General features: G+C 41.1%; 1 protein-coding gene across 2 annotated transcripts in view; it reads right to left on the reverse strand.

The window, feature by feature from the left end:
- PLCB1 (phospholipase C beta 1) overlaps window positions 1–14839 on the reverse strand; it is an 865816-nt gene that overhangs the window by 186426 nt on the left and 664551 nt on the right. For both annotated transcript variants that reach the window (XM_070382002.1, XM_070382003.1), the window contains exon 12: window positions 3577–3659. In XM_070382002.1, coding sequence (XP_070238103.1) covers window positions 3577–3659 — 83 coding nt within the window. The remainder of the gene's footprint in view (window positions 1–3576; window positions 3660–14839) is intronic.

A 14839-nucleotide genomic window follows, 5' to 3' on the forward strand; every position in this document is an offset into this window, starting at 1 on the left:
TACATTTTGAGCTTCAGGCCACACCAGACTTATATGGACATGTTAAACATTGGCAAGATGATCAGTTTTCTGACCAAGGAGCAAGCCCACATCATCCAAGGTGAACTAAACCAACCTCCTTCTCTATATATGAAATATATATGAAGGATTTACAAATCCCTTCCTATATATAAAGGATTTACAACTTCTGGCAATTAAGGACTTCATCCAAAATCTCACATTCTCTGTGGCTGAACCAGGTGTGGTGGTTTCTTCACTTGAGTGTAGTGGAGAATTCTTTTAGTGAAAGTGCTAGTTTACAAATTACAAAGTAGGTGGCCCATCAGTTAACTGGGACTTGTAAAAAATATGATTCAAAGTCTTACTATACAAATTCAAATACAGGTGTGGAGGTGAAGCTCAGGAATTCTGCATTTTATGGGGCTGTGACATAGCAGGTGGAAGAAAATTTGTCAGCTGCTCACTGAAGATTTCTCCTTGTCACTCATTGATAGGTAGTTTCAAATATTAGGAGAGAAAACCAAAAAAAATTCAGAGGTTTCCTTCCTTTTTTTCCAATGTGGGTTTGTTTTGAATGCATGGCTCAAGTGGGCTGGGACTAGGGTTCTGATTCTGGCATTTTGTATACACAGTACAAAGGAGAAAAAAATTACTTGCTAGAGATGGAGAAGGCAATGGCACCCTACTCCAGTACTCTTGCCTGGAAAATCCCATGGACGGAGGAGTCTGGTAGGCTGCAGTCCATGGGGTCACTGAGGGTTGGACACGACTGAGCGACTTCACTTTCACTTTTCACTTTCATGCATTAGAGAGGGAAATGGCAACCCACTCCAGTGTTCTTGCCTGGAGAATCCCACGGACGGCGGAGCCTGGTGGGCTGCCGTCTATGGGGTTGCACAGAGTTGGAGACGACTGAAGTGACTTAGCAGCAGAGATGGCATATAGGTTTCAGATATTTTGGGTGTGTGTGTCCTGTATTGAGTAAGATTCTGTATCTGGTGTATCTAGTTCAGTGGAGAGGAGTGCTATAATTGATGAATGGTATCCACCACTGATTTGTTCAGCAATGAGGTGGGATGGCCCACGAGTCAAACATAATGTTTTACCGGCAAAGGGGAAGCTTGTCAATTTTCTTGGGGTGTGTGACAGTCCTCCCAGGAAAGAACTGTAGCTGAATGATGTTGATATGTGTGTGAGGCTCAAGGACAATGGAAATAGGAAGCAAAAAACTTCCTCCCACAATACAATTCAGCATCTCAGGATTTCACTGCCATTCCATCATCTCAGTGGTTTGGGATCAATATCATAGCATCCTAGGAAGGCTGTTTTCCTGATTTCTTTTGTTATTCATGCATTATTAATGAACTTTTAGCAGCTCAATTTCTCATTTTTTTTCCAACCTGAAAGGGCTGTATTAGGGGACAATCTTTTTTATGTTATGTCCACTGTAGATTTAGTTTTCATGCTCAGTTTGGCTCTCTGTATGATTGGGGTTGAAGACTAAAAAAATATGCTGTGGTTAAGGTCATGAGCCACAAAAACATGACCACTTGCAGGCTGTTGCCTTGTGGAATGCTCTGCTTGTCTTTATCCATGTTTGGAATGCTCATGATCCTTTGGTTTAGGCTTGGGGGTGGTATTGCTTAAACAGATGAGTTTTGAAGCCACATTAGCCAAATTTAAATCCCCACTCTCACATTTTAGCTGCCTGGCCTTGGGCAAGTTACTCACCCTCTTTGGGATTCAGTTTCATCACTTGTAAAATATGGACAATGATAAAAATATTTATTTCTGGGAGCACCTGGGTTTGTGGTGAGGTTACATGAGCTAATGCTTGGAACCTTGCTTGGCACATAATATATAGTCAATAAATATTAGCCATTGTTTAGTTTGTGGTGCTGGTGGTTGTTGATGCCTCTCTGGCTACATGGTAAAGTCCAATGACACTCAAGGGTGGACACTCAAGGTTATGACACTCAAGGATGGTACCGGAATTTTTCATTTTGTCTAACTTACATAGAAACATTTCCTGAAGAAAATGAGTGTACTAGACTTGGAGATATTTCTGCAAAAAGGAAAGGACACGTCAATCTCTCCAGGAAGTAGTGTTCTTGAAAAAAAGGCATTGTTAGAGCCCAATTACAAATAGATGGGCCAAGATGAGGAAAGTCACACGCACACCAGAGTTGTCACAGCAAGTGAAGTACTAAATACAGGAACTAAAGAGGTTCTCCTTTCATTAGAAAAGAAATTGCAATGAAACAGAATAAATGCTTTTCTCTTCAGTTGCCCCTCAGGAGTGCAGGAGTGCTAGAAAAACTATGTGCCAAATGATTACATTATTCACTGGGTGTTGTTTCCTAATGAAATAGAGTCATGAGCTGGTAAATGTAGTATGGATTTCCTGAGGGCAAACTAGAAATACAAATAATTATAATTTGGTTACTTCTAAATAAGGTCTCTCTTCACATATATATAAACAAATGATTTAACTATTTTGAAATTGCTCAAGCTGAAATTCGGTCACTACCTAACTGGTTCTTTAAGGTTTAGTGAATTCTTTAAGAATTAGTGAATTGAAGCCTGTGTTGCAAATTAGTTGGACAAAGGGAATCAGTGGCCTGGAAAAGATTTTCTACTGAAAGGAGGATAAAAAGAGATCTAAGAAATCTGTGGGCCAACTTGGGATAGGTGTTGTAGGCTTTTAGTGGAGAAAACTGGCTTAGGTGGCAGCTTAGATGCTTGAATGAAACAGAGAGCTTCCCAAACGCTCTTGTGAGCAGTGGTGGTCAGTACTAGTGACCATAGTGTCTGACTAGTCTCCAGACATTAATTCCAGAGACTAGAATTTTAGTTTATTCAATTTTGACTCAACGTAGATGAAAATCTTTCACGTTGAAGCTCTTTAGATTGAGTAACTGTGTGATAAATTAATATGTACGTATCTGATGTAAATGTGCCTAACTCTGATCCTTTGCCTTAAAATGAATGAAAGAGGTAAGTAAAAATTACCTATTTTTATGTGGCTCAGCAAAAAACTCACATTGTTTTGAAATAAAATATTAACAAATGGGAAACCAACAAAAATAGGAAGGAGGGAGAATTTGGTGGTCTGAGTTCTGTGTAAGTACAAAGTGGCAAAATATAATTAATATATTTAACTCACCTCTATCAGCTCTAGTGTGTACAGAACCGGCCATTTTAGGGTGGCAAAACTGACTATAAATTTGCACACAGTAGAAAGAGCTAATGAAGGAGGGTTATAAGAGCAGCCACTGAAATAGAGACATGTATTATATAAGGAAATGGGTTTCATTTCATTGTAAAAAGAGGAGTCCTTAAATTAAAACCCTATCATGGCAAGAAAATAGATTCCACAAGTCCAATGGATCATTCTAATATTAATGAAATTTAAACCGATGAATCCCATCATATACAGATGAACATATGCCACTTAATATACAGCTTAATTGAGGAACAGCATTAATAATGTCAAATATCTTAAATCTGATGAACAATGATTAAACATGCTCTGTCTGGAGAAAGGACTCACTACTGAATGTGCTGAATACTTACGAGTCCACATGGTTCTCAAATGAAAGCAGAATTGGAAAAGGTGAAGTCTTAAATGCACATTCAGCAATGGCTTCAATCACTTCCTAGAAATGAGAACATATGTATTCAATAAGCCAGAAGTTTAATGTGTCTATTTTTTTGAGTTAAACCCTTTAATACCATTGTCTTTTTCATTCATAGAATTGTATCAAATGGCCTAAAATAGCTAGAAGGGGTTTGCAGGCTGCTGGATTGTAAATTTTATTACTCTTATCTTAGCAAGATAAAAGAAAGAAAACTGGATTTGGGTGGAGGGGAGTCATAATTGTGAAGGGGAATGGTTCTCCTCTTTGGTAATTACATTTATTATTTTTTAATAATAAAAGAATTCTAATCTCATTATAAGAATTTTGGACAAAGAGAAGGCAAAATTTTTCATCCATAAATTCACCTGTTGAATCAAACCACTGCAGGCATTTTGTTATATTTATTTCTACATTTGTTTCTCGTGTATTTGCATAACTTAGTAAATATTTTATTTGTATTTTAATATTGTTATGAATATTGCTTATTGCTATGTTTATTGTTTATATTGTTGTGAATATTGTTTATTGTTATGTTTACTGTTTATATTGTTTAATATTGCTATGTATTGTTAATATTGTCATCCAAAGTATACAGCTGAAAATTTTTAATATTCACACTTTGCAATCATCTCCCCAGTCTAAGTTAAAACATTTAGTCACCCCCCCACAAAGCTATGTCCCCATTAGCAGTCACTCTACATTTTCCCAACCCCATCCCACACACTCAGACATAGGCAACCACTAATCCATGTTCTGTCTCCATAGACTCACCTACTCCTAACATTTCAAATAAATGAATCATACGACATGTGGCCTTTTATGTCTGGCATCCTTCACTGAGCCTACTTTCAGGGTTCATCCATTCTGTAATATGTGTCAGTACTTCATTTTTTAATCTATTTTTTTAATGTATAGGTCACAGCTTTAATATCTGTATACAATTTTAGGGAGTGGCAATATCATAATTTATTTAACCACTATCCAATTGTTGGACAGCCATATTTTAAGAGCTATCATTCAAATAATTCTCCAAAGAAACTCTTCATTTTTCCCTTTAATTTTGAATTATTTTTAAAGAATGAATTATCAGAAGGGGAATTATCAAATTAAAAATAAGAATATTTTTCTAGTCTCCTGTGTTTCTCCAAATTACTTTTCATCTTAGACTCCCTAGAATAATAGAACAGCTTTCAATGCATATTCACCAACTTTGGACATTAGTTTTTCAAAATGTTTTCCTTGGTATTAAAGGATGGTATTAAAGGAGCTGGTGTTAAAGGATGGATCTTATTTATTTTTAATTATATCACTGTCAATACTCTTGTGGCTTCACATCCTTTTTTTTTTTTTTAATTTTGTTTACATTTATTCTTTACATCTTCTCCTTCCAAGTAGGAATTTTTACTCTGAATCCTTATGCCTGAGGCCTTTCCATTATCTTCTCTACTTTCCTTGAAGAATTCATAGCTTGCTTTCTATCCATGCCAGGAAGCTATTTCTCTGGCCGCAGAGTATAAATAAGGCTTTCTAATTCTAGACTGCATTTGCATATACCCTCTAAGAAGGAATTGACTGCATGGAGCAAAAGAATCACTCACTGTTTCTAACAGTGAATTCACAGATTGCCTTTCATACATTATTTTAGTTGATACCATCAAAAATAAGTGTGCTATAAATAGCAAGCAATGGTCAGATTTTAAACTCTTTATTTGATTTATTTGAGTGTGGGCTTTGGATTCAAACAGGCTTGTATTTGAATCCTTCTTCTTAGCCTTACAAGCTGTGTGACCTTGAGAAAAATCACTTAATACCTCTGTGCATTTAGCTTGCTGGCCTGCAAAGTGGGAGTAATAAGCCTCATTCCACAAGCTTGTGAGGATGCAGAGAGAGGAGATAAAGGACGCAGCTTGTGATGGGCAGATAGTCTCAAGGGAACCAAGGTTACTTACCTTGCTGATGCCTCCCTCTCCATTCACCCTAAACCCAACTAATACAAACATAGCTGCCATTAGATGAGTGTTTACATTCCAGACAAAGATCTTATCTCATGTCATAGACATTCCCTAAGGAAAATACTATATGTTATCTTACAGATTATAAAATGAAAACTCAAGAGATATTAACCAATATGCCCAAGATCACAGAGAAGAGAGTCCAAGAAACCCCAGGAAATTCTGTCTGACTCTAGAGTTTGTGTGCTTAACTATTTTGCTAAATCCCATGCAGCTAACTGGAGAGGGCAATGGCAACACACTCCAGTACTCTTGCCTGGAAGATCCCATGGATGGAGGAGCCTGGTAGGCTGCAGTCCATGGGGTCACTAAGAGTTGGACACGGCTGAGCGACTTCCCTTTCACTTTTCCCTTTCATGCATTGGAGAAGAAAATGGCAACCCACTCCAATGTTCTTGCCTGGAGAATCCCAGGGATGGGGGAGCCTGGTGGGCTTCTGTCTATGGAGTTGCAAAGAGTTGGACACGACTGAAGTGACTTAGCAGCAGCAGCATGCAGCTAATGACCTTAGCTACCTAAGATCAAAGGCCTCAAAAGAATCACACAGCACTAGTCACAACAGCCAAGACATGGAAAAAACCTAAATGTCTGCTGACAGATGAATGGATAAAGAGGATGTGGTATATATATACAAAAGAATATTACTCAGCCATAAAAATAACAAAATAATGCCTTCTGCAGCAACATGGATGCAACTAGAGGATATCATACTAAATCAGAAAAAGACAAATACCGTATGATATCACTTATATATGGAGTCTAAAATATGGCACAAAAGAACCTATCTATGAAACAGAAACAGACTCACTGACATAGAGGTGAAACTTGTGGTTGCCAAAGGGGAGAAGGGAGGGGGGCGTGGATTGAGAATTTGGGGTTGGTAGGTGCAAACTATTACTTATAGAATGGATAAACACCAAGATCCTACTGTATAGCATAGGAACTATATCTAATCTCCTGGGATATGCCATGATGGAAAAGAATATAAAAAAAGAATGTATATATGTATATTACTGAATCATATTGTATGGCAGAGTTTGCAAAACATTATAAATCAACTATACTTCAATTAAAAAAAAAGAACTGCAAAGAGATATCATAAGGGAAGTGGGTAGATACATGGGATAAAAGGGGGCTAGATTTTGTTTATTTCCTAAATTTGGCACTGTTTTATTGGCTACAGGCAAAGCACATGAGAGCCACTCTTGATTCCTCTTTCTATCACATCTTTTAATTCATATGTAATCCTGTCCAAATATATATTTGGAATATAACCAAATATTTCCACCTCCACCTTTATCATCCTGGTCAAAAATCCTTGTACTAACTGCTGGGATAGATTTTGTTGTCATCCCCACATATTCACTCCCCTTCCTGTGATATCTGTTGAAAGTGGGCATGGCCTTGTGTTTTGTTTTGGTTGTTGAAATGCATGTGAAAATGACACAGAGTTTTGTTGAACGGGTTTTAGAGAACCATCTTGGTTTTTGCCATTTTTCTTTTCTGATTGCAATGAGCAATCTCAGATTGGTGCTGCTTTTTCTGTATGGATTGCAGATAATATAGCAAGGAGCGATAAGAAAGCCTTCCTCAGTGATCAATGCAAAGAAATAGAGGAAAACAATAAGAATGGGAGAGACTAGAGATCTCTTTAAGAAAATTATAGATAACAAGGGAAAATTTCCTGCAAAGATGGGTACAATAAAGGACAGAAATGGTATGGACCTACAGAAGCAGATGATATTAAGAGAAGGTGGAAGGAATACACAGAAGAACTATACAAAAAAGATCTTCATGACCCAGATAACTGGGTAAATAACCCAGGTAACTCATGTAGATCCAGACATCCTGGAGTGCAAAGTCAAGTAGGCCTTAGGAAGCATCACTACGAATAAAGCTAGTGGAAGGTGATGGAATTATAGTTGAGCTATTTCAAATCCTAAAAGATGATGCTATGAAACTCAATATGCCAGCAAATTTGGAAAACTCAGCAGTGGCCACAGGACTGGAAAAGGTCAGTTTTCATTCCAATCCCAAAGAAAGGCAATGCCAAAGAATGTTCAAACTACTGCACAATTGCACTCATCTCACACGCTAGCAAAGTAATGCTCAAAATTCTCCGAGCCAGGCTTCAACAGTACATGAACTGTGAACTTCCAGTGTTCAAGCTGGTTTTAGAAAAGGCAGAGGAACCAGAGATCAAATTGCCAACATCTTTTGGATCATCAAAAAAGCAAGTGAGTTCTAGAAAAACATCTACTTCTGCTTTATTGACTATACCAAAGCCTTTGACTGTGTGGATCACAAGAAACTGTGGAAAATTCTGAAAGAGATGGGAATACCAGACCATTTGACCTACCACCTGAGAAATCTGTATGCAGGTCAAGAAGCAACCGTTAGAACTGGACATGGAACAACAGACTGTTTCCAAATCAGGAAAGGGGTATGTCAAGGCTGTATATCATCACCCTGCTTATTTAACTTATATGCAGAGTACATCATGAGAAATGCTGGGCTGGATGAAGCACGAGCTTTAATCAAGATTGCCGGGAGAAATATCAATAACCTCAGATACGCAGATGACACCACCCTTATGGCAGAAAGCAAAGAACTGAAGAGACTCCTGATGAAAGTGAACGAGGAGAGTGAAGAAGTTGGCTTAAAACTCATCATTCAGAAAACTAAGATCATGGCATCTGGTCCCATCACTTTATGGCAAATAGATGGGGAAACAGTGGAAACAGTGAGAGGCTTTATTTTTTTGGGCTCCAAAAATCACTGTAGATGGTGACTGCCAGAATGAAATGAAAGGACGCTTGCTCCTTGGAAGAAAAGCTATGATCAACCTAGATAGCATGTGAAAAAGCAGAGACATTATTACTTTGCCAACAAAGTTCCATCTAGTCAAAGCTGTGGTTTTTCCAGTAGTCATGTATTGATGTGAGAGTTGGATTATAAAGAAATCTGAGAGCCAAAGAATTGATGCTTTTGAACTGTGGTGTCGGAGAAGACTCTTGAGAGTCCCTTGGACAGCAAGGAGATCCAACCAGTCCATCCTAAAGGAAATCAGTCCTGAACATTCATTGGATGGACTGATGCTGAAGCTGAAACTCCAATATTTTGGCCACCTGATATGAAGAACTGACTCACTAGAAAAGACCCTGATGCTGGGAAAGATTGAAGGTGGGAGGAAAAGGGGACGACAGAGGATGAAATGGTTGGATGGCATCACTGACTCGATGTACATGAGTTTGAGCAAGTTCTGGGAGTTGGTGATGGAAGGAGGCCCTGGTGTGTTGCAGTCCATGAGGTCGCAGAGTTGGACACAACTGAGCAACTGAACTGAACTGAATTCCAGACCTGCGTATCACCATTTAGGCCAATGAGAGGCCTGAAGGTGAGTGAAAACCCAAGGGCCTATGTCGCTTTGTGTTTGACCAATGAAATGCACACATTTGTAGAGTCCGTGTCCCCACCTGTCTTTCTTGTTCTCTGGGTGGTGTTCTCTCTATTCCCATAGTAGAGATTCTGGTGTGCCCTGAAATGCTGCTGAATTCTAGGTTTCCTAGACCTTCTTGACTCATGTATCCTGAGAAAGTGAAAGTGTTAGTCACTCAGTCATGTCCAACTCTTCACGACCCCATGAACCGTAGCCCACCAGGCTCTTCTGTCCATGGAATTCTCCATGCAGGAATACTGGAGTGGGTAGCCATTCCCTTCTCCAAGCGATCTTCCCCATACAGGGATCAAACCCTGCCTTGGGGGTGGATTCTTTACCAACTGATCTACCAGGGAAGCCCTTTGTGTATCCTGCCTGCCCCTTTCCTGCCCCTGATACTGTACACATTTGGTCTTTGCATTTGACTGAGGGCCCCATGTTCACACTGAAGCCTGCAAACACACCACTTACATCCTTCTCAGCTCCCACTGGGCCTCTTACCAAGACTGGGCTATGTTTCATTTGCCACGTAGTGTGGCCTTCTGGCCTCTTCCTAGAGGTGAAGTGGAGGCCAAACGTTGTGTCTGGGCACTCCCCACATCCTCTATCATGACAGTTTTACAAATGACTTCATTCAACCCCCAACTTCACCCTGACTTAATAACACCTTGCATATTTAATACTGCTACTATTTAAAAGTGTGGCTTTAAAAGTTTCAATTATAATGTCAGTAGCTAACATTTATAGAGTACTCACTATGTACCATGTATCATTCTAAGCCATGTTGTATATTAAGTAGGGTCACTGAATTCTTCCCTGGTGGTTCAGTTGGTAAAGAATCCACCTGCAATGTGGGAGACCTGGGTTCGATCCCTGGGTTAGGAAGATCCCCTGGAGGAGGGCATGGCAACCCACTCCAGTATTCTGGCCTGGAGAATCCCATGGACAGAGCAGCCTGGCGGGCTACAGTCTATGGTGTCGCAAAGAGTCAGACACGACTGAACGACTAAGCACAGCACTGAATGCTCAGCACACCTCTAGGAGGTAAGCACTGTTATCATCCCCATATTCTCCTGAGAAAGAGGCTGGATCTGTAAGGGAGCTTCCCCTGGTCGTGCAGGCAGTCAGTGCCAGAACCCCAGCCGGCAGCTCCAGAACTGCACTCTGAACCTCAACAGTCTCCTTGCTCTCTTCCTCCCAGACTCGCCCTCCTCGCTCTCCCCATCTCCACCATAGCTCTAGCCTTGGAAACCTTTCTGAACCTTTAAACACTGCCGAATTTCATCTTACAATTTTACTAGTTATTTTTCAGTCATTAACTCGTGTCTGACTCTTCTTGTAACCCCATGGACTGTAGCCTGACAGGCTCCTCTGTCCTTGGGATTTTCCTTCTGGGAGTGGGTTGCCATTTCCTTCTCTAGGGGATCTTCTTGATCCAGGCATCGGACCCGTGTTTCCTGCATGGCAGAAGGATTCTTTATACCTGAGTCACCTGGGAAACCCTAACAATTTTACTTGAGAGAACTTAAAAAACAAGTTCCCTGTGAGGGCTTTTGGTTTTTCATACCTTTGGAATACTTTGCATGGGGCATCCGAGGATGAGGATTCTGCTGAAGATGAGACCAGTCATAATTTTTAAGTTTGGTGCCAGGTTCGATCCCTGGGTCAGGAAGATCCTCTGGAGAAGGAAATGGCAACCCACTCCAGTATTCTTGCCTGGAAAATCTCATGGATGGAGCCTGGCAGGCTACAGTCCATGGGGTCGCACAGAGTTGGACATGACTGAGCGACTTCACTTCACTTCACTTCTTTCACATAAGCTGTCCTTAGTGGACGACGGGCCTGAAAGTACCTTAGTGGTTGATTGCCCCTTATTAAGCCAAAATCACTTTTTTCATAGATTTCTAATACTGGATCCAGTAATCTATACACTATATGGCTCAATTACTAGCTTCCAGTGGGAAAAACTGCCCTTGAAATCCTTTACCCTTGACAGACAATAGCAGGGTGTATTTGGATATCCATTTTATGTGAGCATTTATGTAGCAGTTAAATTGCATCCTAAATTATTATTACTTCTCCCAGAGAATGATGCTTTATTTCCAGAAATGCTCCATTTAACCACATACTCAAATTTAATATATTTTTATTATATACTTTATCACTTGACTCTGTTTTCCATCTTACATAATTGCTGGTTGTTACAAAGGAGCTGCCTGGGCTGGGGGAGGGGGGCAGGAGCAGCTTGGGGGTGGAGGAGGCAGGTGGGCGTCCAGGGTGGGAGGAAGAAGACTGCATGGGAGCAGAGAGAATGCAGACCAAACGGCGAATTACTATGTCGTGACCATTGGAGAGACTAAGGCAGTGAGGCAAAGACACCAGCGGGCAGATATATGGGGTGTGTAATAAATAAATCCAGAATGCAAAATAAAAAGTCCTCCATAAAGAGGCTGAATTACAGCATGTCCACTTTCCCAGAACACACCTTTTTATTTTGGCCCAACAATAAATAGGCGGTAGATGCCAATAGGAACTTCCGCTGTGGGGATACATCATAGACCTCACAAAGCTTTCCAGATCACATAGACTTAGAGCAGATAAACTGTGTGACATAAAATGATGGACTTTTGCACTTGGTTTATTTTGCTGCTGCAATACACACTGTGGCTATAGAATATAGTCTAATTACACCATGCAGATCAGGTCCAAATATACAGGATAGCCCAGACAGGCAAACATTGAGAGAATTTTTTCACCACCTATCAACATAGGAATTTTACAGCAAAAATGGAGAAAGACAAAATTCATCTTCCTGATGAACAGAGGCAAGAAAGACTAAAAATGAAGTCTCCACTATAGTTTGTCTATTTGTTTGGGGGTGGAAATAAAGTGAGAAAGTGTTGTTCATTTGTGTCTGATTCTTTGAGACCTCATGGACTGTAGCCCACCAAGCTCCTCAGTCCATGGAATTCTCCAGGCCAGAATACTGGAGTGGGTAGCCTTTCCCTTCTCCAGGGGATCTTTCCAAACCAGGGATCGAACCAGGTCTCATACATTGAAAGCAGATTCCTTACAGTCTGAGCCACCAGGGATGGAAAAAGTGGCACAATTCTGTAAAGCAATTATCTTTAAATAAAAATAAATTAATTAAAAAATTTTATTGTTGTTCAGTCGCTCAGTCGTGTCCGACTCTTTGTGACCCCACTGCAGCATGCCAGGCTTCCTTTCACCAGTACCTATTACATGCCAGTTCTTTTTAAACATTTTTTTAAAGATTTTTTTTCTGGACCATTTTTGAAGTCTTTATTGAATTTATTACAATATTGCTTCTATTCCTGTTTTGGCCACGAGCATGTGGTCTCTTAGCTCCCCAGCCAGGGATTGAATCCACACCCCCTGCATTGGACGGTGAAGTCTCAGCCACTGTACTGCCAGGGAAGGCCCTTTGCCAGCCTCTTTTTAAAGTGCTTGGGGAAGATTAGAAAACAAAACAAAGATCCCTATTTTTTATGGTGCTCAATGCTATTAGAAGGCCACAGCTAATGGTGCTAATGGTAAAAAATCTGCCTGCCCATGCAGGTGATATAAGAGACACAGGTTTGATCCCTGGGTTGGGAAGATCCCCTGGTGAAGGAAATGGCAACATACTCCAGTATTCTGGCCTGGGAAATTCCAAGGCTACAGTCCATGGGTCACAAAGAGTTGGACATGACTGAGTGAACACACACCACAGCCAATAAAGAAGGAACTCAATAAATAACTGAGTAAATTAAGCAGAGTGTTAGAAGGTGCCACTTGGTAAATGGAAGAAATAAAGTGATGGGAGCAGACCAGGGAGGTAGGAGTGGGTGTGATGGCTGGTCACAGTATTAAATAGGTCCCAGGAGGCCTCCCTGAGAAGGTGGCATTTGAGAAAGACTTCAAGGAGTTCCCTGGTGGCTCAGATGGTAAAGAATCTGTTTGTAATGCAAGAAACCCAGGTTTGATCCCTGGGCCAGGAAAATCCCCTGGAGGAGGGAATGGCAACCCACTCTAGTATTCTTGCCTGGAGAATTCCATGGACAGAGGAGCCTGGCAAAGAGTCGGACACGACCGAGCAACTAACACTTGCAAGGAGTTGAGCGGTGAGCCATGCAGATAACTTGGGGAAGACTGTCTCAGGCAGAGGCACAAACTGACAAAGGCTGGGAGGTGTCCCTGCCTAGCTTGGTCAGGAAATGGCACAGAGGTCCGTGGAGCTGCAGCCCAGGGAGTCACGGGCAGGGTGACTGAGGGTGAGAGAGCACAGGGCCGTGGCCCCATTTCTCTTCTTACCCTTTATGAAAAAGTCACTGTACACAGTCGGTGCTGGAAAAGCAGGCTGCATGCTGATAATCAGGCAGAGCGGGGCTGGGACTTGGGTGAGGCAGATGAGGTGCCTAAGTGCAAAATTTAAAGAGATGCTCAATCTCAGGTGCCACCTCTGCATTTACACACCAGTGAGAATAGACACCTCTATAAGTTTTGCATGTAAGACATTTCGCTCACCTCCCTCTAGTCCTAATCCTGATGCAGAGAGTTCCTGCTCTGTTTCTGCAAAACAGGCTGGAATTTCTATTCCTCACACTCATCCCCACCCAGCACCACCACCAGACACTCACATCTCTGACAAAATTATCTATCCTGCAAACACACAATAGCAGGAAGCAGAGCTGTGCCAATCAACCGCCAGGATGACGAGTTTCCTGCTCTTTTTTGGCCGTACCTCACCCTCAACTGCCGTAGGCAGAGAGAGGAAGCAGAATTCTGAGCTAGATTTAGTTTTTTAGTCTCTAAATCTGTCAACAAGTGTGTGCATGTGGTTGAAAAATTGTGCTTCTGGAGCCCAGGAATAGATGCTCACCAGCCCGTGACTCTGGGGTCACAAATGTGATTGAAGGACCACTTGTAAGGTCGAGTGAACAGGGAGATTCATTCCAAGCTGACTTGATGGCTGAGGCAAGAAGCAAAAGCTTCATATAAAATAAATATGCCTTAGAATGTGCTTGGTGTTTATATTCCCCCTGTAGTCCCCCTTACCCCTAAAGGAACTCAGACAACCTTGAAGATTATAAATGTTTAAGAAAATATAATTGCTCCTCACATGGACTCATGAGTGGGTGGTGGGCAGGGCTGTGAGTGGCCCTCCTGGAGTGGGTATGTGCACAAGTCCATCGGTCCCCTAGCTCACAAGGCTTCCATCTGGATGTGTTGTCTCCCATTGCATGATCCTCTTCATCCATCAACAGATGGATGAACCCATATTGCATCCACTCCACACAATGGTTGTGTGTCCCCCACTTTTTAAAAAGATCCCAACAGGTTAGGGCTGGTATCTTAGCCGACAAGGGACCATGGCAGGAGATGGGAAGGTGGGGGACTACAGAAATGGAACCAAAACACATGGATCTTCCATTAAAGAAAAACCAAAAGACATTGAGTGCTCACCCCATGAATGACCTGGTGAAGGTAATATTGTATCAGTTTTACAGATGAAAAGTTAACTTACAGAACAATTAATATAATTTGTCTAAGGACACCCAACTGATAAAAGCAAAGACAAGATTCAAACTTAGCTATGTTGATGCCCAAATTCATTGCTCCACAGTGAGATAGAATTGAACAGTTTTCTATTGCTTTTCTTTGATTACCAGCTCAATAAAATCTGAGCAGTGAAATACCAAAAAAAAAAAAAGAGTGCTCAACTTCAGGAGCAGATAAAACTTCTA

The sequence above is a fragment of the Bos mutus genome, chromosome 13, assembly GCF_027580195.1.
Source record: "Bos mutus isolate GX-2022 chromosome 13, NWIPB_WYAK_1.1, whole genome shotgun sequence".
NCBI lineage: Eukaryota > Metazoa > Chordata > Mammalia > Artiodactyla > Bovidae > Bos > Bos mutus.